This window comes from Mesoplodon bidens (assembly GCF_964165515.1).
Source record: "Mesoplodon bidens genome assembly, chromosome: 7".
NCBI classification, from domain to species: Eukaryota; Metazoa; Chordata; class Mammalia; order Artiodactyla; family Ziphiidae; genus Mesoplodon; species Mesoplodon bidens.
In genome coordinates this window covers 62,924,090-62,950,783 of record NC_138164.1, presented here as the reverse complement: position 1 = coordinate 62,950,783, position 26,694 = coordinate 62,924,090, and the positions used below count along the sequence as shown (strand labels likewise).

The following is a 26,694-nucleotide window of genomic DNA, read 5'->3' as shown; positions in this document are numbered from 1 at the left end:
AGAGAGTTCATAGTATAATTGGATTTTCAAAGAAGTCTATGACCCAAGAGGTTAAAAAAAATTACTTAACTAGAAACAGTCACAAAGTCTTTTCAACGTGAATTTGTACAACAAAATAATAACCAACAGCTCCATCTATGGGTATAAGTCATTATCGCGTAGTAGAAATAATGACAACTACCAGAGATCAGTGCATCTTGTGAATGCTTGTGTTTAAATCTTCAGTGTCACTCCAGTGGGAATTTATTAACTACAGGATCACAGTTTTTTTTTTTTTCCAGATATAGATGTAAAAATTAGGAGACCATTGATGAATTCTACTTACAGTACTTCAGCACCAAAAAACTGGGCAGTTATGCTGATATATGTATGTACAGTTCAACATTTGTCAGTCTTAAAATGCTTATTTATAGTGAAATCTATATAAAACCGTTAAAAATTTTTCTATTTACATTTTAAAAAAATGAAAAGTATAGTTTCCTTTGCCACAACTTGTCAAAACTGACTCTTACCCTCCCACCCTCTTACCCCTCACTCTACTTGTGACAGACAGTGATCACAAGACCCAAACATATTGCTTTAACAAATCGTGTCCTAAAAAGGTAGAATGTTTAAAACCATTACATTTAGAACTGTAAATGAACTTTTTATACATTTCAAAGGGGGTTAAACAAAAGTATGTAAAAGTTATTTTCAAAGTCTCAGTCCAACATGAATGTGCAATTTCAATGTTAAGATAGCATCATATGAATAATTTGTTTTCCTGAACGTAACTGAACATTTCCTTTGGATCAGAAAATGTTTTTTTCCCTCTGTTTCACAATGAAACATTTTCTCATTAAGTTTTCTTAAAGGAGAAGGGGGAGGTTTGGAGATGGAAAAGGTAGGCAATCCCGGCTTACAGGAAATTTGTCAGAAGGAATATGGCCTGCTTTGAAATGTTTACATTTAAATAAATAGAAGGCAAGTGTGCTGCCTAGAGCACAAAGGAACAACAACACAATAAATTAGCATACAATTGGTGAGAATGTACAAGCCACCCAAAAAGTATTTCCCACGGGTTAGGGACCTGATATTTACCATCTAACAAGGATTCTTTAATGCCAGTATTAAAGAACTAGTTATTTTATAAAATATGAACTGAGCAGATGTAAAATGTTAACCAATTCAGCACTTGCAGGGATTTGCAAAAACATACAAGATTAAAAAAAAAAACTGTTCCTGACACACTGTTTCAAAATACAAACTATTCACATTCTCCTTTTTTGATGGTGCTTTGCTCAGTAGAAACCAGCTGAGGAACATTCACAGGAAAAGTCTCTTTCCACTGCAAGACAAACTTTTCCATTAGCCATGGTCCAACAGAGAAAGAATATCATGTTTCACGTCACTGTAGATGTGCATCTTTTTCTTTTTTCAAAAAAAAGTACATTCCCCTGTGAGTTTTATCTTGTTTTAAAATGCTACTCCTGCAGCAATTCTTGTTCAAACACTGCTGTTTCAGGGTCCACAGCCTAAGCATGGGCAAAGTGCTCTCTTTAGACATCAAAATACAAGGGCTTCCCTGGACACTTGGTAACCAAGTAGGTTTTAAAGTGCACTCCTGTGTCCAAAACACTAGGACCGTTCAGCAGAACTCTGAGAGGGGCTGGGTTCGGGTCCCTCTTCTGTGCTACTGTCTATGTCCTGCTCCATTGCCGTCTCATCGTCATCCAACTGCTGACTGGTGAAGTTGTTTAGCTCAAGGAGCCCGCTGGGCTCTACTACCACATTGGAGCTGGAGTGGCAAGGAATAGCATACTGGGGAATGGCCTGAAAGAGAAGACACAGGAGAGCTTTACGGTTTAAAAAAAAAAAAAAAAAAAAAGGTGACAGAAGGATTTCCTCAACAACAATAAGGAAGGAAAAAAGGAAACTGACATTAATTGGACAACTACTAGATGCCAGGCACTGTGCTAGACGCTTAATATTATTCCCATTTTACAAATGAGGAAATTAAGATAGTAAGCGACTTAATCAAGGTCACACAGTTGGTCAGCGTTAATGCCAGGATGCCAAGATTCAAATCCAAGTCCTCTACAACTCAAAGTGATCTTTCCACTCCTTGATGGTGCCTCTTCTAACAAAGGAGGCTGAAGTCTGGGCCTAATTCAAGAGACAGACTTTAAAGGACATTTTTATTTGGTCATTAAGCATATTTTAAATGTAAATGTAATCAGATTTTGCTTATTATTATCTGTAAGATGAATGATTAATCTGCTGATACCACAATATATTTTAAGCCCTTTGGTAGTTCAAAGGGGAAGTTATTTGTTTGGGTCACATAATAACAATCTTTATTGAAAATAAGACTAGGGAGGACAAAACTGTCTTTTGAACAATAAAAATGCCAATAGATAAACACATATTAGGCCATATTGCCTTGTCAGATTCTTTTTTCTCAACTTTATTATATACCTTCTTAAAAGGTATATCAGTTCATATCATACCCCTACTTAAAACTCTACAACTGTTTCCTATTGTACTTGCTATGAAATCAAAAGCCTTACCATGGATGGCTCCAGCCTTATGCCAAACTCACTTGTACCATAGGGTGTTTGCACTAGCTCTTCCCTTCTTCCTGGAATACTCCTCCTCCAAATCTTTACACGGCTGGTTCCATCTTGTCATCTGCATCTTAGCTCAAATGCTTAGAGTAAAAGGCTTTGAAAAGCCTTCCTTCTATGAAAGGAAACCAGAGTATTGGCTCGATCCCACCCCCCACTCCTATTATGTTCTGTTACATTTTCTTCACTGTATTTATCATCTCTTTGTTTTCTTCTCACCCTTAGAATGTAAGATCCAAGACAGTATGGACCAGAGCACAGAACTCGACTATCTTTTTCAATGTTAGATGCCCATAACTTTAAACAGGGCCTGGCACACATTAGATGCTCAATAAATACTTTTCAAATGAATAATGTATCTTTAACATAAAAAACCCCAGAGCAAAGCTGAATATCAGCACTTTGAAAATATACCTAACCAAAACAACCTTCTTCTGAGGGAAGATGCAAATTTAATTTTAATACTATCAAGAAAATAGTGTAAGATGCCTAGGCATTGATTCTAGAGTGCTGAAGTTCTTTTTGTTTGTCTTCCCTCACCCTCCTGCCCCTGTTCCATATAGCTAATCATTGTGAAAAAGTCTCAGGTAGGGTCAGAATCTTAGTTCAGCTCTGGCTCTGACTTGCTGTGGACCTCTGAAAAAGTCACTTCACTTCCTTGAGCTTTAGTTTAATCTTGTGTAAAATAAGATAATTAGAGAAGATATGCTCTAAAGATCATTGCAGTTCTAAAATTCTATCAATTCCACATATATAGACTCCTTCAGAACAGAAGATACATTCATTTTGTTTACTCCTCTATCCTCACACCTAGCACAGTGCCTGGAAAGACAGAGGTTAAATAATACATGTGGAATGAATGAATGAATGAATAAATGAAATACAGATTATCTGTCTACAAAGCATTTAATATTAAACATGCTGAAGTATTACAGAATAGTTTTTAAGGAATCAAAGAACTTCTGCAGACTTCCTTCACTCATGTCAATAGGTACTTTACTAAATCAGTAAAAATCAATACTTTGGGTCAAAGCTAAGCATAACTAGTGAGACCTGAAAATGTTCTAACAGTATATTAGTGATGATCATAATAACAGAAGCTATCCTTATTGAGTATTACTCTATATCAGACACTTAACCAGCTGCTTTATATACATTTTCTCAATCCTCAAAACAACCCTGTGAGTTAAGTGTTATTGTTTCCATTTCATCACAGGGACAGAGGTTAACTCTGTTGCTCCAAGCCACAATGTGGTTAAGGAGTACAGGTGAGATTCAAATCTAGGCATTTCTGACTCCAAAAGCTTGGTTCTTAATCACTATGCTGCTCTTCCCTCTGGCACAGCAACCCAGCATATGGTACATGCTAAAAGTTAGTTGATATTCTTGTAGAGAACCCACTCATTAGCAATCATCCTTGATACTTGAAGCAAATTACATTTTCACCCCTTTTCACAAAGTACAGAAAATAATTTCTAAATAAGTTATTCAAAATTATTTTCAATTTAGTGAGTATACCAATTTAAACTCCCAGGAGCCACAGTAAATTTTAGTAAAAATAGTAATAGCTACCATTTATTGGGCAATCACTACAAGCCAGGTACTGTGCTAGGTGCTTCATCTCAATTTTGTGTAATCCTTATGTCAATCGTGTAAAGTAGGCATTCCTTACTCCCAGTTTACTGATGAGGAAACGAAGGCACAGTGAGGTTAAGTAGTCTTGCCCAAAGTCACACAGTGAATGGCAAAGCCAGGAAACTTCCTTTTCCACCAAACCTTACCTCTTCAGGTGGAAAGAAAACGTAACAAATCCTTCGGTCAAGGATTATTTAGTTCACTAATATTTGTTCTGACAGGAAGGAACAAATTATTTGAATAATTTAATGGCCAGATCTATTTGCACTTAAGCATTTCCCCCATATTAAGTTAAATCATATTTGGATTAATATTGGTCAATTTGCATTCTCTCATGGCTTGGCATCGCAGGAAAGGCAAAATTTACTATAGGAACACCTAAGTCACACAATAGTGAGTCTACGGTAAATACTAGACTATCCACGTTTCAATAAATCCAAATTCTCAATTAACTAAAATGTGCTGCTCTGACACCTTCCAAGCAAAAATTATAAATGTCAAGAGAACAACCTGATACCTTGCAAGGAGAGAGGGAAATAAAACACAATTTCTAAAAGCTACTCTGGAGCCAGTGTAACTTTTCAGTCTGGATCTGTTATACAAGATGATAGATGAGTTTTAAAATGAAGGGAATGTGAGGTATAGTTAGATCTACTGTCAATGAATAATCCATCATGTTCACTAGCCTGTACTTACCAGGGCAGGACAGTAACCATAATAAGATTTTTCAATAACACAGTGATTGAAATAAAAAGCAAAGCTTTATGGTTAATCCCAAGTTAGACATAAAATTAAATTACTAAGAAACATTCTCTTACAACATGTTTCTCCAGACATTTCAGTTAATTAAGGTTTTATTGTCCTGAAAACCATAAATTTGGATCAAGAACTGTGTTTCTGCAAGGAAAGGGTCCCTGAAACTAACCTGAAATAGGAGTACCATCCAGTTATATCCCAGAAGTACAAACTACTTATATTCTTTGGGCAAAGACTGGGGAGCCCAAAGTTTGACCTGGGAAGTTGCTGATCTTGTAGGTTGACTTGCTGAGTCAACACTGGCAAGTGTGGCTTGCATCTATGAATCAAGCAGACACATGGGCTCAGGGCCCTTGACTGCCTCTAAGGTGTGCTGTTGTGACAATATCTATCAATTTTCTAGGACTTCGTTTCAGAAAATAAGTATAAATTTGTAAATTTGTAACAGGTAGTAAACCAAGTTTGTCATATGTCATCTCAAAGATAAATCTCTTTCCCGTTTTGGCTTGACTTTTCCTGTGACATCCCAAAACACACCAAACCCACAACCCCCAATATGCTCAAGATTTCTGGTGTTCCTTCCGATTCTTACCTGGATGATAATTTCTGCTGGGCTCTCTTCAGCTTTCTTTTGGACTACATTCTGAATACGCATGAACTGGCCTGTCGTAGGCACTCCTGGTGCATCGATTTTCCTTGTCGTTAGGGGAGGGCCAACAGCAGATGGACTTGAACAGGACTCTCTACATTTCTGTTGCTGGGGAGTGGAATTCGCCATCCCTGCCACCACCACATGGGTGGAGGGTAATGATCCTGCTTCACCAGTGAGCATACTAGTGGCAAGAGCCTTCTTTGGGGGATCCACTACCATATGCTCTACATTTGTATCAATCTGAGCTTCCATCAAAGACATTTTCAAAATGTCTGACACTGCTGTCTTCTCAGAGGCCTGAATGGGAGTTATGCTTGTAACTGGTGATGTCAACTTAGGCACAGAACTGCCACCAGTTATCTTTGTAACTGTGGGAGGCTGGCGCCCCTCAAAAGTTATCTTTGTAACAGAGGATCCTTGGGTTATAACTGGCTGCTCCACCTGAAAACAAATTGGGGTTGTGTGTGTTACAGCTACATATCTTTGAGAAAACCTATCAAACACCCCAGACAATATGGCAAAAGAAACATTCGTGCGGTATACTAGGAAGATATTTTGGAGCTCGGTGTTTTAAAAAGAGGGCTGATGGGAAAGTATCTGATTACTTGTCAGAAACCTAGTAAAAGAGGAGGGGTCAAAAGAACCTTTGTTCAGCCAGCCAAGGTTCATAACAGTAAAGGAAAAAAAAGTCACAGCAGCCTTGTTTTCCTTTGGGATTTACATCCCCACACAGTATACCTTCAACCGATCTCAAATTATTTCATATAATCTTCAGCTTTTTAAAATAAAAAGTAGGGGTTTTTTCCAATCTTCTGCTTCAAAATACATTTATACAAACATATTCTATATATATGTATTTATAATACACACATACATCACTTCAAAGCCACTGATTTTCCGTAATATAATTTTTTTTCAATATTCACAGATAATTCCTCCAAAATCTAGAAGATAAATCTAGAAGATAAATTTATTAACCAAATGGTGATGATGTAAAACTACAAAGGAAGACGGTCAATGAAGCTCCTTAAAAGACTATATTTTACTTAGCATTATTGCCACAGAAATAGAGTTTACAGGCATGGAAATAAATATTTTATACCTAAAAAATAAAAATAATTTAGGGATATCGCTTCTAGGCACTGTTGATCAATGCTGAAGTTATTTCATTAAAAACTGCCTGGAAAATCAAGTTCTGAGCGCTATGCTTTTTTTTCTTCCTATATTAACGCGTGCATTTCTTCCCTAATGTCAACCTTCTGATGGGGTAAAGTAATACCAGTGTAATGAGGCTTTTGAGCTTCCTCTTGCCAGGAGAATGCATTGCTAATCACGATAGGGCCGTGATGTTCTCATTTTTTCCGTGAACAGAGAAGTTTAACTTTGCATGCTATCAATATTCCGTTACCTGGCTTGCCGGCTGTTTCTCTGACGAGGCTGGGAGCGGCATTTGGCTCTGGGGGGTTTGGGGCTGCACGTAGATTTTTGGTTGGTTCGGAGCCTGCTGCAGTTTGGGGAGCTGCTGCGTGGTTTTCACTGCAAGCACCTGTACTACAGTTTGTGGGGGCTGTGCCATTAAGGTAGGAAGCTGCCTGTCTTTGGCCACCATGGGATGCTGTGTGTGCTGTACATCTGGCTTGGGCTGTGCTTGTTCTTGCTGGAGAGGGGTGAGTTTTTGATGCCTGATGGAAAGCTGGGGCATTTGCGGGAGTTTGTGCTGGAGCTGGTCTGCCTGCAGGTGGATGGTCTGCTTCTGTTTAGTCTGGAAGCACTGCAGAGTTTTCACTTGCAGCTGAGTCTGTTCCAGCTGTGGCTGGCTAAGTTTCTGCTGTTTAGCTGACTGTGACTGAGTCAGGGCAGATCGATAAAACAGACCTGTCTGAGGGTCTAAAGTGTCCATCTCTTCAACCTCGCCCTCCTCAGTTCCAAGTTCCTCGCTGTGTTTGGTAAAAGCAGTGTGACTGCTTAATGCCTAAGTAAAAAAGGCACAAAGTAAGAATGAAATAAGAAAAACACCTATATTGCTACATTTTCCTCAAATTGGAAAAGACTGGATTACAAGAATCATTCAAAAAAATTTCAGAAGGGAGAACCTAAAAAGACCAAAAAACCTCAAGGTTTCTAAACCTAAAGGGGGCCTTAGATTGACTCTTATAATTTCAACTCTTAGTACTTCAACATTAAGTACTGCAAAAACTGGCCAACTCACTGCAATAAGCAACGTCCTAGAGGGCCCAGAACTTATAGGTAAGAGAAATAAGGATGCCCTGCAAGCACAGCACGACACAGAAAAAGAAAAGGCTCCCTGGTTCAGGACACAGCTCTCCGGCCTGGTCATCAGAGCTCTTCACCTGTCCAAAGGAAGAACGCAGCAACCCAGGAGTGAGGCAACCAGAGAAAAGCCAAGGTTCAGAGAAGCCCACTTTGGCCGTGCGCCCATCCATCCAGCACGGTCCAGAAGGTAGGCGTTATCTGAAGGCCGTGCCCATCCCAGTCCCCACAGAGGGCCTCTCGGCTCCGAGTGGAGACGGTTCGTCAGGCTTCACACCAAGGTCTGCGTGAACTGCCCTCTGCCCCAGCCCTCCTCGCTCTTTGCTTGGGTTCCAGGCCCACCAGGCAATGGCTCCCCAGAGACCTGGCTCCCAGGAGGGAAGGAGACTGGGGAGGGGACAAGAGTGCTCCTGTCAGTAGAAAGGGAGATGGCCTGGTGTCAGTTATAATAGTGTTGGGAGGAGGCAGCGATCTTCAGTGACATGGTTAGGGCCAGCTGTCCGACCTCCCTGGGTGTCTTGAGAAAGGTCAATGTCAGGACAGCCAGATAAGGGCCAGACTCCAGGCTGAGAGCGGACACCCAGCAAAACCTCTGGCCATCTGGCTTCCCTCAGTGACAGAAGATCCACCCCAACCCCATCCTTCCCACTGCCTTGTCAAAGGCTACACATCTACTCTAAACTTTAAAACTTTGAGATTCAACTGAAACCCTCCCCTATCTCATAATGACCTTACGCATATAGGTTTTTAATTCAACAATTTCTTCACTGCCTTTCCAGTAGTTTGCCTGTAATTAGGGTCAACCTCTACCAGCTGAGTAATGATAATTTATGTGGCTACTAATAATAAGTCATGCTTAAATCTGATATTTATGACATAACTTTATAATAGAGGCAGGATGCTTTGGGTTTAAATCCTGGCTCTGCCACCCAGAATAGGTTATTTAATTTCTATGAGCATGAGTTTCCTCATTTGTAAGAGAGATAATTCACCCACCTTGCAGGATCATAGCAAGAATTAAACAAGTTAAAGTATTTAAAGCTCAAAGCACAGTATCTGGCACAAAATCAATGTCATCAATATATTTTTTCCTTTTCCCCATTACCCTTGGTACCAGATTTTCTGTTTCATATTAATTCATTCTCCTTCCTGTGAGTCTCTTCCTCAATTGATCACATACAGTAAAAGAAGTAAAATATTCAATAAATATGTTAAAAAAAGAACGAAGTCAAATATTTATTTACCTACTTATTCTTAATGTTTCCATAAGGATTCATTATAAAAGCAAAGAGTAGAACAAATGAAAAACCCAGCAACAGCAACAAACAGCTAAACAAGCCAACTTCTGTTTCATCTGAAAATCTTACCTCAGTGATAAATCCTTCCATAACAATAAAATACATAGAAACAGTGACCAATTCTGATGTCATAGATTTATCTAGATAGCCTCACCCTTCTGAAATGTTAAGAGTTCACAGAAGATCCAAGAACACTATTTCTTAATTACTTTCTGGTGTTAAGACTCAGTTCATTTCCCTTACTCCTCACAGATGAAAGAACTATATAAACACTCCTCAACTCAGTTATTTCCCCTCTTATAAAAGGAGATGAAACTAAACCTTATTTCAGGAAGGAGGCAGTTACAGAAGGTAGGAGGAAAAAGAAGAGATACAACCTGCTGCATGATGTGGGTGATTGCTCCAGGGGAAGATGCTGGGATGGACTTCACCACCACCGAAGTCTGTGTTGCGGTCTGTGACTGAGCCACGTGCTGGAGGAGGGTCCGCTGAGGCTGGGAGGGCTGTTGGGGCTGGGAGCGATGGCTGACTGAAAATAGAGGAGGTGATGATATTTCTCCAGAAATCACCACAGCATCTGTAACCAGTAGTCATTTGAAACAAATGTCTGTGAGATTGCATCACAGAGAGAAAGTGTGGTACTAGGAGGCAGAAGACCAGAGTCTGCCCACTTATGAGCTGTGTGACTCTGAAAAAGTCACTTATCTTCTCTGTGTCCTCATCTGTAAAGCGGGAATAACAGAGCTATTAGAAGGATGAGATGAGAAATGTATGTGGAAGCACTGTGAAAACTATTATCACAAAGGAGGAACAAATCCCTTAAAGTTATATCCTCTTGTGAGTTGTACTCTTTCTCCAGTGACCTTTACCCCATTAAGGTAACAAAACAACAATCAGTTTCTGCAATCAAATCCCAGACTATAAGGACAGTGAGACAGTACAAGTTCTTTAATCTCTTGGTCCCGGTTCCAGACACAATACAAAAACCAGAAGCATTCACTCCTTTATATACAAAGTGACACTGTCTCATATCCTAAAGATGTAAGAGGTCAAGGTGATACTGCAGAAAGAGAACTGGACCAAGAGTCACAACTGGATTCTGTCCCGCTCTGCCACCAACCAGCTATGTGAATTTGAAGAGGTCACTTAAACTCTATGTTATTAACCTCTAAAATTTAGAGGTTTTATTTTGTTTGTTTTATTTTTGTTTTTTTATTGGGATAAAAACTTATTTCTTAGAAGAGGACCAAATGAAGTATTGAATTGAAAATGGTCCTTAAATTGTTAAGTACTAAAATATAAAGTTAACAAAGTAACAGAAAAGTCAGTGTTCTTTCTTTCATCTATTCAAATTTAGCTCATCTGACACAAATGAGTGAGAGTATAGTTTAGGAAACAACCCCACCTCTTAGTCTCTTGCTACAAGGTCCCATGGAGTAAACTATACATTTATATTTACATTTATATACAGATGCAAAACTATACATCTACATTGATGCCAAACTACCATTTTTAATCAGCCTCAATTTCAACTTTTTTTTTCTTTTTTAAATGTATTTATTTATTTTTGGCTGCGTTGGGTCTTGGTTGCTGTGTGCAGGCTTTCTCTAGTTGTGGCGAGCGGGGGCTACTCTGTTGAAGTGCGTGGGCTTCTCATTGTAGTGGCTTCTCTTGTTACGGAGCACGGGCTCTAGGCGCGCAGGCTTCAGTAGTTGTGGCATGTGGGCTCAGTAGTTCCGGCACACGGGCTTAGTTGCTCCACGACGTGGGATCTTCCTGGTCCAGGGCTCAAACCCGTGTCCCTTGCATTGGCAGGCGGATTCTCAACCACTGTGCCACCAGGGAAGTCTTCTCAATTTCAACTTTTTAAACAGTATAAACAATCATCACTTCTTATTCTACAGACCTTTAAAAATGCTTATGGTCACTAGGAAGCCAACTTTTTGAATCAGGAACAGATTAAAACAAATCTGTAAAATTAGCTAAGGATTTTGAGAATATCAAAACTCTCTCAATAATCCGTGGTTCTAATTCTCATATATCTTGATCTACAATTTCAAGTAGTAGTGGTTCCATACTTAGAAAAGTCATAGTGGGGTGCCCAAGGGTAAGATGAACACTACAGAAATCAGTGTAAAAGTGCCATTTATGTGTTATAGTACAGAACTTTAAAACTAGCCAGTGAAATAAAAACAAGCTTTATTTTTATAACACATTCTATCTAAATTCACAAATGCAGTTTTTCTATTGTTGTTATACATATGCCTACATGTGATATGAGGTTATAGGTAGCACCAGCAGTACTCTTTTATAAATGTACTACAGTATCTTACTGTATTCCACAATATGCTTTATATGTACATTTTAAATTATATGTGTTAATAAAATCTTTCATATGTGCTCAACCAAACTGAAAAAAAGGTTTATATTAAAATAAGTATTGAATCATTTATAACTGAAAAAGAGAAAAAACAAATCATACTAATAATATTAAAATTGAGCAAGCAAATTAATGAAGTTTTTTACTGATGTAAGCATCATCAGAAATGAATGACATTTGAAAAATAAATAGTACATAAATATAATTTCTGATGAAATTATCAGATTATATGGCAGATTTCTGTTGCCCACACTAATTTTCATAATTATTACATTAAATTTATTAAGAAATGAAATGGATTTAATAGATGATCAACTAAAACCATTTAAAAATAATCCTCATTCAAGATACTATAAATCTCTTCATAGTAATTCCCCAGAGTGCAGAAAAGTTAGAGAAAAATAATATCCACTGCAGGATGATACAAGAGGCCAGGGCCAGGAAGCTGGCTTTGAAGTCAAAGAAAAAACTCAATGAGGCTGAGGATATGATGGGAGGAGATTATGGAAGGGAGGTCACAGAGTGCATATTTGGAAAACAGCTGAAGTGACCTTAACTGGGCCATGTAAACACCATAAAACAGTCACTTATTTCTTTAAACAACTCATTTTTCCAATGTCAAACTGCTCATTTCTGAGAAAGAATCCTAGTATTCTGCAAAAGGAAAGTCTCTCTCCCTTTCACTGAGTAGAGCTTACCTTTCCTCTACCAGATCAGAGTAGAGCGCATCCATTTAAGTGGTTCCCCCTCAAACAATCATATTTTACCTTAGGTTATACTACAAATGGATGCACACCACTTACCTAGAAGGGGAAAAGCAACCTCTGTCCCCTCATCAGTGCGTTCTGAAAAGGATAAGTAAGGGAAGAAATCATAGGTCTTTTCATCTATTTACTGTTTGATAATCTAGTCTATCCCCAGAGGTTATTATTGATTTCCCCAACATACTACGCTCTGCTTTTTGCTAAATAGCTCTAAAGAAAGATACTAGATGGCTTTCCATAATCTTTAATTGGATTTTTCCCTTTAGGCAATTTTAACCCATTAGTCTTAACAATATCTCCTAAAATGATGCCAAAGAATTCCTTTTCCACTTTGTTATTTACATCTTTCAAATATCAAATATTTGTAACTTTATGTTCTTTTTTAATCACTGCTAAAGAAAACGTAAGACAGGTATTCTTTACATGCTGCCCCATAAATTATCTCTCCTAACCCCTAGTTATTCACATTACTACTCTCTGAACTATTTCAAATCTCAAGGTAATGAAGTGTCGAAAACAGAAGGCAGTATTCCAGGTGTGGTCTCACCAGAATATGAAAGAATCTATTATCCTTCCTGCGCCACTTCTCTACATATGCCATCCAAAAACCTCATTAGTGTTTTGCTGCCAGGCCACATTTTAAACAAATACCTAATGTGCTTTCCACCAGAACTCCTAAGTATTTACAGGGATTTAAAATTTTCCACATTTTTTTCTTTACATTTTAAAAAAAGGGTTGGCTTTTATACCTTCTTTCTCCCTTGACCTACCTCCCCTTCCCCAAAACTAAAAAATCCAGATGCATATGAATATTTATTCTTATATAAAAGATATTCTATCCTCTCACTGCAACTATTGCCCTATGTTCACAGATGTTATTTATGGCCAACTTGCAGTTTTATATTACTAGCAAACTTTCTAACAACCTATTGATTTTTTTTCCCACTAGTCATTAAAGACAGGGTAAATCCCAAGGACAATGTGAATTTGCTCTCAGAGAAAACTGGAAGAGATCTAGAAATATAAAAAATATATTCTCCCCAAAACAACCATCTCATGAAATCCAGAAATGTAGCTCTCCTACCTTAATACTGCTTTTTAAGAGGACACCTACCAGTAGTGATGTATTCAGCAACTAGTTCGGACTCTACCACAGCAATTGATGGACTCTCAGGAGAATGTCTCTTTTCCTGGGTCATCTGAATAGGCACTGCCATTTGACTCAAGTCAATAGTGGGTTGTCTTGGTTTAGATTCCAATTTTTCCTTTACTGTATAAAAAAGTCAGGGGAAAAATTAACTTTTATTACAAACAAGTACTAAAACCAGAGTTGTCCTCAGGAAAAATGAACAAGACCTCTGGGGTGCCACATGGGCAGTGACTAAGGAGTCAGTGAATTGAAAACAAAAGAGCAGACTGCTATGTATGGCTGTAGAGTGCACAACTTGTGCAACCATACCCAGCAGCCTAGCAAGAACTCATATGCAATCAGACTAAAATCCCCCCCTATTATCACTAGGCCAAACAATTGCATCTGTTTCCCTTGTACATACTCCCCTTAGAACATTTCCTTTACCCTCCTTCAAGGCAGTACCTGGTATTGTGGAGTTCACCAACCTGAAAACAAAGGGTGAGTAAGCAGTACACAGCATGATTTGCTCTAGGGCACACCAGTATAATTTGATCTATTAAAAATTCAAGATAATCTCCAAAGAAATGTTACAATATTTTTAGTGACTCTTAAAGAATAAAAATTTTCAGTGTCAGGAAAATATGGCCTCTCTGTTCCTGCAAAAATGTCAATGGAATGGTCTAGAGTCAAGAATGGTTTCCATGGATAGAATAACTTTCTATATTATCACTTTTTCTACAAAATCATTTGGTTTCCACCCTCTATAAGGCTTTAATGGAAATAGCTGAGTATGTAAAAGATAAGGAGCTGAGGAAATGCCTAAAGCCAAAAATAACACCAATAGAAACATTAACCAAAGACTTACAATAAAAGCTAGTATTCTTTGGGTAGTGTAGAGTGGATGTTACAAACAAATAGTAACCAGTAATTAAGTACACTGAATGATCATTCAGATTATTCTCACCAAGCATATAATGTAACAAAATCAAGATAATCATTTAAACAAAGAAAGCAAAACAAAACCAAAGGAATACAAAAGTCACCCCACAAATAGAGAGGACATTGAACTAGGAATCAAAAGACATGGACTCTCACTCTGCCACTAACCAACTGGGTAACCTCTCTAGGTCTCGGTTTGTTTATCCATAATGAAAGGGTTGGATGAGATCATCGCTAAGGTCCCTTAAATACTCTGACAATATTTGACCTATTATAATAGAAAAGTCAGTATAACTAACACAGTTTTGTCTAGAGTTTATCAAAGATATTTAGTAACTAGAAATACTGATTGGATCTTGTTAAATAAGAATAGCTTTGCATGGAAGCTCAAGTTGTTAAATTACACAAAGAAGTATGAAGATAAAAAAAGAAATTAGAATGCTAGCAAGACCATTAATGGTGTTTTAGGACCACAAAACTGCCCCACCAATATCAAGGAGGATGGCAGGGGCCCTCCAATCTGCCTCCTACTATTCTTGAATAGAACTGGCAACTGTACTGCATTTATCTTCATGCTTAGAATTGATAGACCTACTCCTTTCTGGTGACAAAAGGCAACAGGATTGTCCATTTTAAGCAGGAGACAGAGAAGAAAGAGCTCTGCCATTTTTTTCTTCTTTCTACTGACTATAGTCTGTCTATCCTTCAGTACTCCTGTGAACATCTTAATGAACTGACAAGTAAACAGACTGCACCAATGATTATAGACAAGTCCAGAGGGGGGAAATGTGCTCAAATAATAACAAAGAAAATATAACAGTAGTAGTATTTTAGCACAACCCATCTCTAGAGAAAACATGCTTCATTCAGTTGAGCATGTGAATTCATACCTGTTGTCTGTTGGAGTTCTAACAGAGCTTTGATTGTTGAAGTAGCTGATTGTGATTCACTGGATACATCCTGATAAATTATGGTGGGGCTAGTCTCCATTGCAATCTCATGTTCTGACCAATCCTGACGCCGGGAAGCAATTACATGAACTACAGGCTGGGAATCTGTTTTATATTAGTTAAAAAAAAAAAACCCTATAAACAAAGTTTCTCTTAAAAAAAAACAATTTGTTTTTTTTTTAATCTTTGTTTTACTATAAACTTCATGCTTTATCTCCCCAAGAAGACTGTAAGCCCCCAGAGGGCATAATGTCTTTCATGTCTGTATTCACTTATTCATTCATTCACTGATTCAACGGACTAGGCACCTATGTGCGTGAGTCGACGTTTGGCACTGAGGATATAAAGGAGCTCACAGAATAATCAAAGGATGCTCAAGAAGCACACAATCTGGTTGGAGAGACAGACATGTAAAGAGACAAATTACAATTCAATGTTATGATTGCTATAATAAATAGGTGTGCGTTTGTGTGGGTGGGTGCATGTTTGTGTACAGTAAGAACAAAACGCTGTATGAGTCTTGTTTTCCCCAATGCACCTAAAAATGTGTTCTGTATTATAACCTGAGCATTCAGTGAACACTTATTGGATGGCTGAGTTACTGAAAGGAAATCCTGTCCATTGACAACAAGAATGGATAAATGACCTAGAAGCAGCATGATGTGGCACGTATAACATTTGGAGTTCAAAGGCTTATGTTACAGTCCTAGCTCTACCAATTATCAGCAAGTTAATTCTCTGGGTCTTAGTATCATTATTCCTAAAATGGCAACACTAAAATTACCTCTCTACCTCACAGGATTTCTGAGGATATAATGAAATGATGTACATAAAAGAGCCCTATAAACTATGAAGGACAATAGAAGTGTTTTATTTTGTTGTTGTTCTGGTTGTGGGCTGAAAAGTTCTAAGCCTTTTTGTTAGTTTCCAAATAAATTATAGCCCCAACTCAAGGCTCATTATATTCATGCTATATAAGTATGCATGTAAATACTAAATACACATCAAATCAAACAACAAATTATTTATTGAGTTTTCCATCTACAGAATAAGTAGGTTGTATTAGACTATTGTTAAGTTCCTAAACTCCTTGGTCCAAGATACCACACAGGAAATTATACAGGCTATAAAAGCATGACTCTTACTCCCAAATTTAGATTATAATAGAGGAGACATAAAATAAAGATATACATATAGCTTTGTATTTTGGGATAAAGTCAAATGATTAGGGCAAACAGGGCAACTATATAGAAAGAAAAAGACTACTGTGAATTGGAATGGTCAGTGAAAGCATCACAGAAAAGAATTCATGCAGCCCTAAAACCAAGAATAAATACAACTTAAGTTCAACCTTCTATGAACTTTGTATTTTTGAAAACCACAAAGTTGTCCAAAAAGGTGAAGCGGGGGGGAATGACTGTTAAAAAAACAAAAACAAAAAAACTGTCTTCCCAAAGAAAACAAAATCAATATACAAAACATCTGGAATTTTTATTTACCATTAACAAATTGTATTTCCGCTCCTCACCCTAGCCTCTAAACACTAGGTAGAGTATATGCTACACCAGGGATGTATAATTTCCATTAAACTTTCAAAAAAAATCTAGATGATTGAAGGACAATATCCTGTAGTAATATCAAATGCCACATGAGGCATATAACAGTTTTTCTTTACTCATTCTAAGTTTGATATATAGAATTTAAACTTAAGAGAACTGATTATATTAGGGAATCCTTAGTTTTATATAAACTAAGTTCTCAATTTTAAGAATTTCTCATGATGCTATAAGTACCCCTGGCTAGGTGAGAGGACCTATAGGCAAAGAATGACTTTGCAACCCAACTCTGTAAAATACACATACTGAATACCCAGAAGAAAGCAAAAACTGCACTGGTAGAGAGATAAGGTAGAATAAGACTGGAAAAGGAGAACAGATTTCCACATGGGACCACCTGTCAGAGACATCACCCCACATAACATCATCCCATAGGGACTGGGTAGATTGGTCTTTCTCTTTCTGCCCATACTCAGAAAGTGTAGCTGACCATACAAAGCACCAATGCAGCAACCCCAACTGCTGTGACACAGAATGAGGGTGTGAACCTAAATGTGAAAAACATTCCTTGAGTGATTTTCCTCTCTACTTTTGGCTTATGCTTAGACTAGATAAATCTACTGCCTACCAAGTCTGATGCTGGGGTCAGAGTGCAATGACTGAGACACCAGGAGCCTGATCTAACAGTTCCATTTGATTATGCAGTGTGCATCCATCTAGACTTTCCTATGTCTCTTGAGGATGATGGCCTACTGACCCTCAGATATCTTTCCCCACAGGTCATTTAACAAATATTTATCGGGCATCTACTACATGTTAGGTACTAGAGATAAACACTGTATTGCTATAGCCAAAGGCAGATTCAGGCATCTCTGTGGAAGAATGTCTCCTATGTCTTTACAATAAAAAGCCTATATCACATTTGCAAAGAATCATAAGATCTCTCAGCTAGAAAAGACAATCGAGAAGTATACTATCATCAATGATAGTATGATCATTGATAGATGATGATATCATCAACTATCATCAAGTAACACTATCATCAATCCTATGCTAAAATCTTCAAAATATCCCTAAAAATCTAGGAATCCAGCACCACAGAACTCACTGTTTTCTAAGACAGTTTCTTTCCATCTTTGCACTGTTAGGACAATTAGAAAATTTTCTTACATAGAGTGGACGCAGGTCTTCTGATTGCTACTCAATGGTTCTAGTTCTGTCCATGCACCTACCAAAGACCAATTCTTTTCCCTCTTCCATGTCACAGCCCTCAAGATAACTGGCAACAGTTCTGTGTCCCCCACAACCCCACCCAATTTTCATCTTCTCTTCTCCATGATAAATGTCCTTTCTCGACCTACCAATTCTTCATATAAAATGGTTCCCAGATGCCTTATGCATCTAAACCACCTTTTCTAAACTAAACCCAAGATGTCTATATCCCTTCCATGATGTAATAGGTACCTTCCCTCTGAAGTACTGTCATAAAGCCCAAGGCCTTCACAGTATTTAACTGCTTATACAGCTTTGCCCCACATGTTCCAGAGAACATTAATTCCTCAAGATGTTCTGCAAAAGGGACTTCCCTGGTGGTGCAGTGGTTAAGAATCCGCCTGCCAATGCAGGGGACACGGGTTCGAGCCCTGGTCCGGGAAGATCCCACATGCCGCAGAGCAACTAAGCCTGTGCACCACAACTACTGAGCCTGCACTCTTGAGCCCACGAGCCACAACTACTGAGCCCGCATGCCTACAGCCCGTACTTCGCAACAAGAAAAGCCACTACGATGAGAAGCGTGTGCACCACAATGAAGAGTAGCTCCCACTCGCCGCAACTAGAGAAAGCCCGTGCGCAGCAACGAAGACCCAACACAGCCAAAAGTAAATAAATAAATTTTTTTAAAAAAGATGTTCTGCAAAAGAAGGGCTCCATGGTCAAAAAAGTTGGGGGCATTTTACATTATATCCTTCATCTTTCCCAACATATATTAGTATATAATGGCTCTGAAAAGTTCTGCAACAAGTATGTTTTGCTTAACCTCGATTTATTCCTCACCCTCACCATGACCTACCAAGATCATGAAGCTTCTGGAAAAATCATCCTAGAAACCAAGTTGTGGCCTACTTAAAGCAATGTCTTTACAGGATGCATTTTTATATTTGCCTCATGCCATGTTCCATCTTAAATCCTTACCCTTGGTTTTGTCTCCTTTTTCTCTTCCATTTTACTTCACATAATCTTATATTCTAGCTAATCTACCTTAAAACCTTTTGGAAATAAAGAGAATATAAATAAAGAAAACTTTTAACATTTTTTCTTTCTTTTTTTAAAAAAATCTATAACCCAATAAGCCCAATAACCCTATTCCCAAGTGAGAAAGGGAAAATAAGAAGATCCAAATAGGAAGGAAAGCTCAGGAGCTATGGAAGGCATACGGTCCAATCTTCAGTAAGTGATCTAGGCAAGTATGACCTTGAACTATTAGGGTTGGTCATCTAGCTATCAGTATGTAAAAATACTTCAGGGGTATACAGCTTAAAAGGCCCCCCACTAGGTTAGGGGAAACGCCAAAAAGGAAAAAATGTTTTGGACTCAGGCAACAAAAATTAGTTTATAAGGCTGAAGTTTAACTCTGTACCACAGTTATTATGGTTGCTATTCTGCTGTTTGTTCATTCAGGGACTTTTACTGGTGTCTACTTAGAGCCAGCTAACCTCTTCGCTAAATATTGAATATATAGAGATGAATATGATCCTTGCCTTTGAGAAGCTAGTAGCCTAGTGGAAAGGAAAATAATTATATTAAACAAACAAAAAAAGTACAAAATAAAATGATCAATGATAAAATAGCTGGTACTACAAAGCAACTTCGGAAGCATAGTATATAGAAGGAGGGATGAACCTTCCTAGGGTGATCAAGGAAAGTGCCACAACAAGGTGAAGATGAAGGTCTCTATTCTAGCCTGTGAGGAGATAGTTCAGAAATAAGGTATAAGGCCTAAACTGCTCCTCCTTGTGGGTGGGGAATGGTGGGGAAAGTTTTGAAACCACAAGTAGAATCAAGAAATTCCTTGGCATAAAAGACATCCTTATTCTAAGACTTGTGTAAAGGAAGTCACCAGAAAAAGGATATGAAGTCAAGCAAAGTTGATTCATTATTACAGTAGAATGCCAACTATCAACTATATAACAAATAATGGGCTTTAGAAAATTATCAATGGATGCTTAAACTAGTAGATAAATGTTTTATGAGGAATATGATATTTATATAGTCTCAAAGCATCTCCCATAAATTACCATTAATCTCAGAGGGAAATATGGTAACTTCATAATGCAAAAAAAAAAACAGGAAGACATCACCTTAATTAACCAAGAGATCGACATTAACATCATCAATATTGGGACAAACTGACATCAGTGGCTCCTGATAAGACAAAGCTAAGGATATATCACATCTGTGGAATTCCTGCTGAATCAAATGATAAAGAAACATCAGACAATACCAAATTGAAGACTATTCTACAAAGTAACTGATTATTTCCTTCAAAAATGTCAAGATCAAGAAACACAAAGAAAGGCTAGAGGATTATCCAAATTTAAGGAAAATAAAGAGCCATGACAATTAAATGGAACTAAATGTAATGCATGATCCTAATTTGGATTGTGGACTGGTCGGGGGGGCGGGTGGTGGTAAAACTACAAAGAACATGACTGGACAGCTGATGACATTTGAGTGGATTGTAGATTACAGAACTGTAACTTCATATGTCTTGATTTTGATAACTGTATTTTAGTTATGAACAGACTAACCCTTAAGAAATATAAACCTACAAATGTAAGTATTTAGAGGTAAAGGACATAGTATCTACAACTTGCTCTCAACTGGTTAAAAAATTTAAAAATTATAGACACATGGGGGACCGAAAGAGAATCAACAACAAAGCAAATAGGGCAAAATATAAATAAGTGGTGAATCTAGGTAAAGAATATACACAGGAGTTCTTTTTAATCTTCTTGCAACTTTTTGTAAGTTTGAAATTACATTAAAAGTTACTAAAAAGAGGTGCGCTAAAAACTACAAAAGCAATATAAAGAAAGAATGGACTCTTATATAGTGCTTCTATTCCCCATTAAGTATGACCCTCTTATACCTTGAAAACCAAACATGAGTCTTAGACTGATCAAAACCTTTATCCCTTTCCCTGGCGGTCCAGTGGTTAAGATTCTGTATTTCCACTGCAGGGGGCGTGGGTTTGATCCCTGGTTGAGGAGCTAAGATCCCACATGCTCTGAGGTGTGGCCAAAAAAACCCCCAAAAACCCAAAAAAGCCCTTTTCTCTCTCTCTCTTTTTTTTTTATCCCTTTCTCTTAAATCATAGCACATATATATTCCCAGCCCCTTGTACTAAGGAACTATACAAGGGTATGGTGAAAGGAGTAAATGCGGATTATAAAAACTGGCTTTATAGGCAACTATATTACATATACCTACTTTGAATGGTGAATTTTTTCTGTATTACAGAATATCTTAAAAAGAAGTAATATGCAATGAAAGATAAACAACAAAAATAAATGATGCCATGTATAATAACAGATCAAAGAGCAGAAAACTTTACACTCAATCAGTTCCAAAAATAGCCAAATTTTTGTCCCTTTCTTAGAATGAAAATTGAAGGCTCACTAATAAAATGGCATGTTAGGGAAGTAATGATTGGCTTATAGCTCTCTTAGGAAAAAACTAGCAATTTCAAAAGATAACCTGAGATTATGTATACACAGACATCTACTGTTCGGGTCCCCATTTCAGCACCAATTCATAACCTAAACATTTTACCAGCCCACTATGAAAATATTTCTCAAGGGAAAAAAAAAAAGGCTGGTATTATTCAAATAACTACAGACTTAAAAATAAAAGAGGAAAAAAAAATCTGATGAGTTAAGCTAAGAATGGAATCTATACATATCAAAGCAGAAGGTCTAAAAGAAATAAGAGAATAAGCATCATCTTACTATAATTAGACATAAACTGATTCATAATCAATACAGAATGATAAATTAAATCTTAGCAAATTGATTCAGAAAATATTACTATTATTGATAATATGCAGAAGAAAATTATCCATTTTCTAAAATGAGTGCCATATTGTTTGTTAAAATCAACATTTTAATTTTTAATTGATGAGTTTTCAAAGACCATTTCAAATGCTACCTCCTTCATGAAGTTTTCTCATGAAGTTTAATATATAGTATAAACTAATAAATAAATGTCAAATTGAATTAATGGAATAATCAGCAATTTGAACCATTAGTAAGACTAACCTAGGAAGATTCCACTGAAGAGTTAAAATAATAATTCCTGTACAATATGAAGAAGCTGTATTGAAGGTGAAGGTGCTAAGAAAGCATTCCAGAGACAATAATGGAGAGGTGAGGAGAGGAAATGGAGTAAGTGAGGAATGATCAAGAAGATAAACAGTTTTGTTTGGATATATCAGAGCTTCTAAGTACAGGCATAAATATGCTACCTGACAATATGGGTGGTTAAGGTAACTGACAAACATGGGTACTAGATTTGTAGAAAGTCTCAAAGTTTATGATCATGAGTCTATTTCAAGTGACTTCCTAGAAAAACATAATTAAAATAGCACTAAGGATAATGATTTTCCCTATTATGGAGTCTGGCTTCATAGCACCTTCCTTATAGTTAGGACAACCGTATAATTATCATCTAAACTGGAACATTTTTGAGAGAGAAAGCGAATGCTATTAATAATTATTCTAGAACAGAAATAAACTAAGACTTGTCCCATGCAAACTGCAATGTATGATCACCCACTTACAGCCCACTTATGGCCCCATCTCTGACCACCTTGATCCTTTCTCAAGATTCAGCAACAACCATTTCAAAAGGTATATTCACTTTCTTGCATACTTCTACTTACTCAAAGCAAACAGAAGGAATCACAGCTCTATCCAGTTTGATAATACCTACCTGCCAAAATCATCATCTAAAATTTACCAATTACTTGATGAACATATACCAGGCAGGAAAGAATGGTAATAAGCCTTACCAAAAACAAAACTTCAGCTCACTGATTACATATCAAACAAAAGACAATAAAATCAAAAGAACTAACAAGTCAAAGCATACATGTTTGTTTGGGATCCCTAGGTTCAACTATTTTAGAACTAGGGCACTATGTCAGCAGTAATTACATAAATCAGAAGTAAAATGGATCTTACCTTGGGAACTTTGGGAGGACTCCGTAGAAGAGGAACTACTATCTGTATAACTCTGTGGTTCTTCTTTTCCCTCCTGAATAGATGAATTACCAGCCTCTGCCACCCTGGATGCTTGCTGTAATGTTTCCGTGACCAGCTGCCTTGTTTGTTCACTAACAACTGTGGCTTGAAACGTCACTGGTTTAGGTTTAATAAGAACCTAGAACACAAGCAAAAATACAACCAGTATAAATTTAGAGCATTTAAAAAATGCTTAACTTCTAGGTCACAATGAAACAAATATTTTCCTGACACAGAAAACGGTACTCTGTACATTTATTATACTTTGGGCACAGCACTGTTCATCAAAGACGAATTCAATCTATGAACAAATTATAGCAGGCCACATACAAAATTTCAAGCGGTACATGCTACATTACAACAGCTATGATTCTAACAAGAGCCTTTGACCCTGTTTTTTCTTGCCTGTAATGACTTCAGGAGTCATTTTACAGTCTGTAGGCTATACAGTAGAATGATAGTCACAAACTAAGGATGGCAGAACAGAAAGACACAAGGAGCCTAGATTCCCAGGGGAAATTTTGAGTCACAATAACAGTCCCAGGATTTCCTCCCTCTGAATATTTATCAACATAATAAAAATAAAACCCTAATTTGTTTAAGCCACTGTTCTTCAGGTTTCTTTTCTTTAGCAACCAAATGAAATTCCTAATTAACACAACTGCACAAAGTAAAATTGCTAAGGACTTAAGTCATCTTTGAAGAAATCCCCAGAGGAACACTAATTTAGACAACTATTAGAATCCATAAGGAACATGTGATAGATCAACTCTTGGCAAAGGTCAAAAACCACAGACACTACAACAAGTGAAATGGGAGAAAAGTTTCACAGTGAACCATTCCACTTCAAAATTTGGACTCTGGGAGTTAACTTCAATTGGGTGCATGGAATAAAAGTATTACTTCACCACAATTATTTTTTATTTCTCCCATATATAAGTTTCTAAACCTTTTCAGACTCTTTAAGTCACCATTTCTAAAACTTCAAGAATGAAAACATGGGTTATGACTTAGATGATGGAGTAAATGGAACTGTTACAGTTGAAATTTAAAGGCAATTTGAACTTATTAGAAAATCACAAAACTTATTGTTTAGATATGTAAACTATTTGGCTATAATACTGAGGGAACTGATTCTAAAGGCAAATTATTAGTTTATAGGTAAATTAGTATCTTTTACAAAAATTCTAGAATTTCTCAACCAAAGCTGACATCGATTCCTTTGATATTCTCAGAAAAGTAAAGTATCTGCAAAATAAACAGTAGCCCAGCAACACAGGATTAAATCCTGAGCCTCAATTTCCCAGACAAATCTCCAGAAAAGCTCCCTTATCATTTACTTGTCGAAAAATGAACAGATCTCCAGCTTCTCCAATATTTAGGTTTCAAGTAAATCAAATTTTATAATAACCAAAGTGCTTTCAAAGGCCATATAAGCTTATAAAAAATACTTTTCTTTGAGAGATTATGAATAACCATCATCCCTCAACCATCTTCTTCTCAAAAAACAATATATACCTTCAGGAAATTTTATTCCAAGGGGATTCTTTTTTTTTTTTTCAAAGATTTAATTTTATTTATTTTTTTGGCTGTGTTGCGTCTTGGTTGCTGTGCGCAGGCTTTCTCTAGTTGCGGCGAGCGGGGGCCACTCTTCGTTATGGTGCATGGGCTTCTCCTTGCAATGGCTTCTCTTGTTGTGGGGCACAGGCTTCAGTAGTTGTGGCTCACGGGCTCTAGAGCGCAGGCTCAGTAGTTGTGGTGCATGGGCTCTAGAGCACAGGCTCAGTAGTTGTGGCGCACGGGCTTAGCTGCTCCGCGGCCTGTGGGATCTTCCCAGACCAGGGATCAAACCCATTTCCCCTGCACTGGCAGGCGGATTCTTATCCACCGTGCCACCAGGGAAGTCCTCCAAGGGAATTCTGTTCTCTAACCTTTGCTCATGACATGACACAAATATTTAAGATATATATATTTTTAAGTACTGAAAAGTACTATTTTGAAAACAGATGATTATACACATTCAATCATAACTTTTAATAATCTGATTCTTTAAATATTACTGATCTTTTCTAGGAATTTGAAATATACCAGAGTCAAGAAAAATCACCATATCTTAGCATACCTGTGTTTTCCCTTGCTGCCCATAAACAATTTTTGTTGGGATGATTTTAGCTGCTGGTTGAACTGTGGAACCTATTCCTTTTGGCTGAGTTACAATCATTTTGGTGATGGGTCTTGTAGCAGTGATAATAGCTGGCTTTGCTCCTGTTGGTACCGTCTGAATAGTCTTTTCTCCCTAAATTGAAGTCAGTAAATATATGAGATTTATATGCATTTTTTCACTGAAAATCACAGCAAGGTTTTACCAGGATGATGGGCAGAGGGCTGTAAACTCTGCAACAAAGTACAATGTTTCCAGGTGATCAATAATCTTAGACCTAGTTGAAATGATCTCAGAAGTTCTCTGACCAACCTTCTGTCCTATGAAGGCATTAAATACTTCTTGGTGAGTGAATTTAAAAAATCACCTTATGTAAGAATACTTATTATACTGTCTCATTCACAGAATATGTATATAAAATAGAGTCAAAAATTATAGAAGAATATATACTAAAATGCTAACAATGGTTATCTCTAAGTGCTGGGACTATAGGTCTTGTGCCCCCAACATTCATCTTTATTGACAGTTTATCTGAAATGAACATTATGTGTAATAAAAAAATTACTGTGCATTTTACCAATAGCTAAATGTTCACATACAAAATAAACTGCCTCAGTTCCCCAAACATGAAATTATAAGGATATATAGCAGAATGCCTATGTGAAACAGTATGGGCAAGAGATGAAATCAGCAGAGATATTAACATTCTTTCTGAGGTTACATGGGAAAATACAAAGAAAAAACTTAGGACTTTTCCCACATCAGCATGTTACTAATATCACTTTAGTCTATTAACTAGATAGTTTAAGCCCATTAACTTTTCACCATTTTCATCTGCTTTATTCTTAAGTACCATTTCTAGTCATTTATGGAGTCAATACTTGAGCTAAACTAAATTAAATTCAAATATAGTCATTTTACTAAACTATTAAAATTTTAAAAATTAAGATCCATAAAATTAAAAAGCAAAGGATCTGAAATTTTTTCATCTTATCAGTTTTTCTTTTTAGTCATCATCACCTACATGTGTGGCCATCTAAACTTAGCAGCCAGTAAAAACAAAGCACCCAGGTGAGCTGGCAAAAAGCTAATCACTCTGTGAATTTAGAGCTAAATGATTACAAAATTCACGTTTAAATATCTGCCGCAGTTATCTAAGGGAAACATGGAGTGTCTGCCACTCATGTGATTACTTATTTTAATACATGTACACCCTTCACAGCAGCATCTCTGGAAAGAGCTCTAGTTCATTTGCCAAGAGCTGCTAGTGTGCAAGTGGGCTTGCCCTTCTA

General features: G+C 37.2%; 1 protein-coding gene across 11 annotated transcripts in view; it reads right to left on the bottom strand.

Moving 5' to 3' along the window:
- Positions 1 to 207: 207 nt before the first annotated feature.
- The window catches only part of EMSY (EMSY transcriptional repressor, BRCA2 interacting), an 83,991-nt gene continuing 57,504 nt past the window's right edge, over positions 208 to 26,694 (bottom strand). For 4 of the 11 annotated variants that reach the window (XM_081238763.1, XM_081238767.1, XM_081238768.1 and 1 more), the window contains 9 exons: positions 25,364 to 25,537; positions 23,182 to 23,380; positions 15,324 to 15,488; positions 13,477 to 13,632; positions 12,402 to 12,443; positions 9,596 to 9,795; positions 7,058 to 7,621; positions 5,590 to 6,090; positions 208 to 1,812 (listed from right to left, as the gene is read on the bottom strand). In XM_081238763.1, the coding sequence (XP_081094889.1) occupies positions 1,618 to 1,812; positions 5,590 to 6,090; positions 7,058 to 7,621; positions 9,596 to 9,795; positions 12,402 to 12,443; positions 13,477 to 13,632; positions 15,324 to 15,488; positions 23,182 to 23,380; positions 25,364 to 25,537 (2,196 nt within the window). In that variant the 3' untranslated portion in view covers positions 208 to 1,617. The remainder of the gene's footprint in view (positions 1,813 to 5,589; positions 6,091 to 7,057; positions 7,622 to 9,595; positions 9,796 to 12,401; positions 12,444 to 13,476; positions 13,633 to 15,323; positions 15,489 to 23,181; positions 23,381 to 25,363; positions 25,538 to 26,694) is intronic. The other 7 variants (XM_081238769.1, XM_081238770.1, XM_081238772.1 and 4 more) reach the window with 4 other exon arrangements.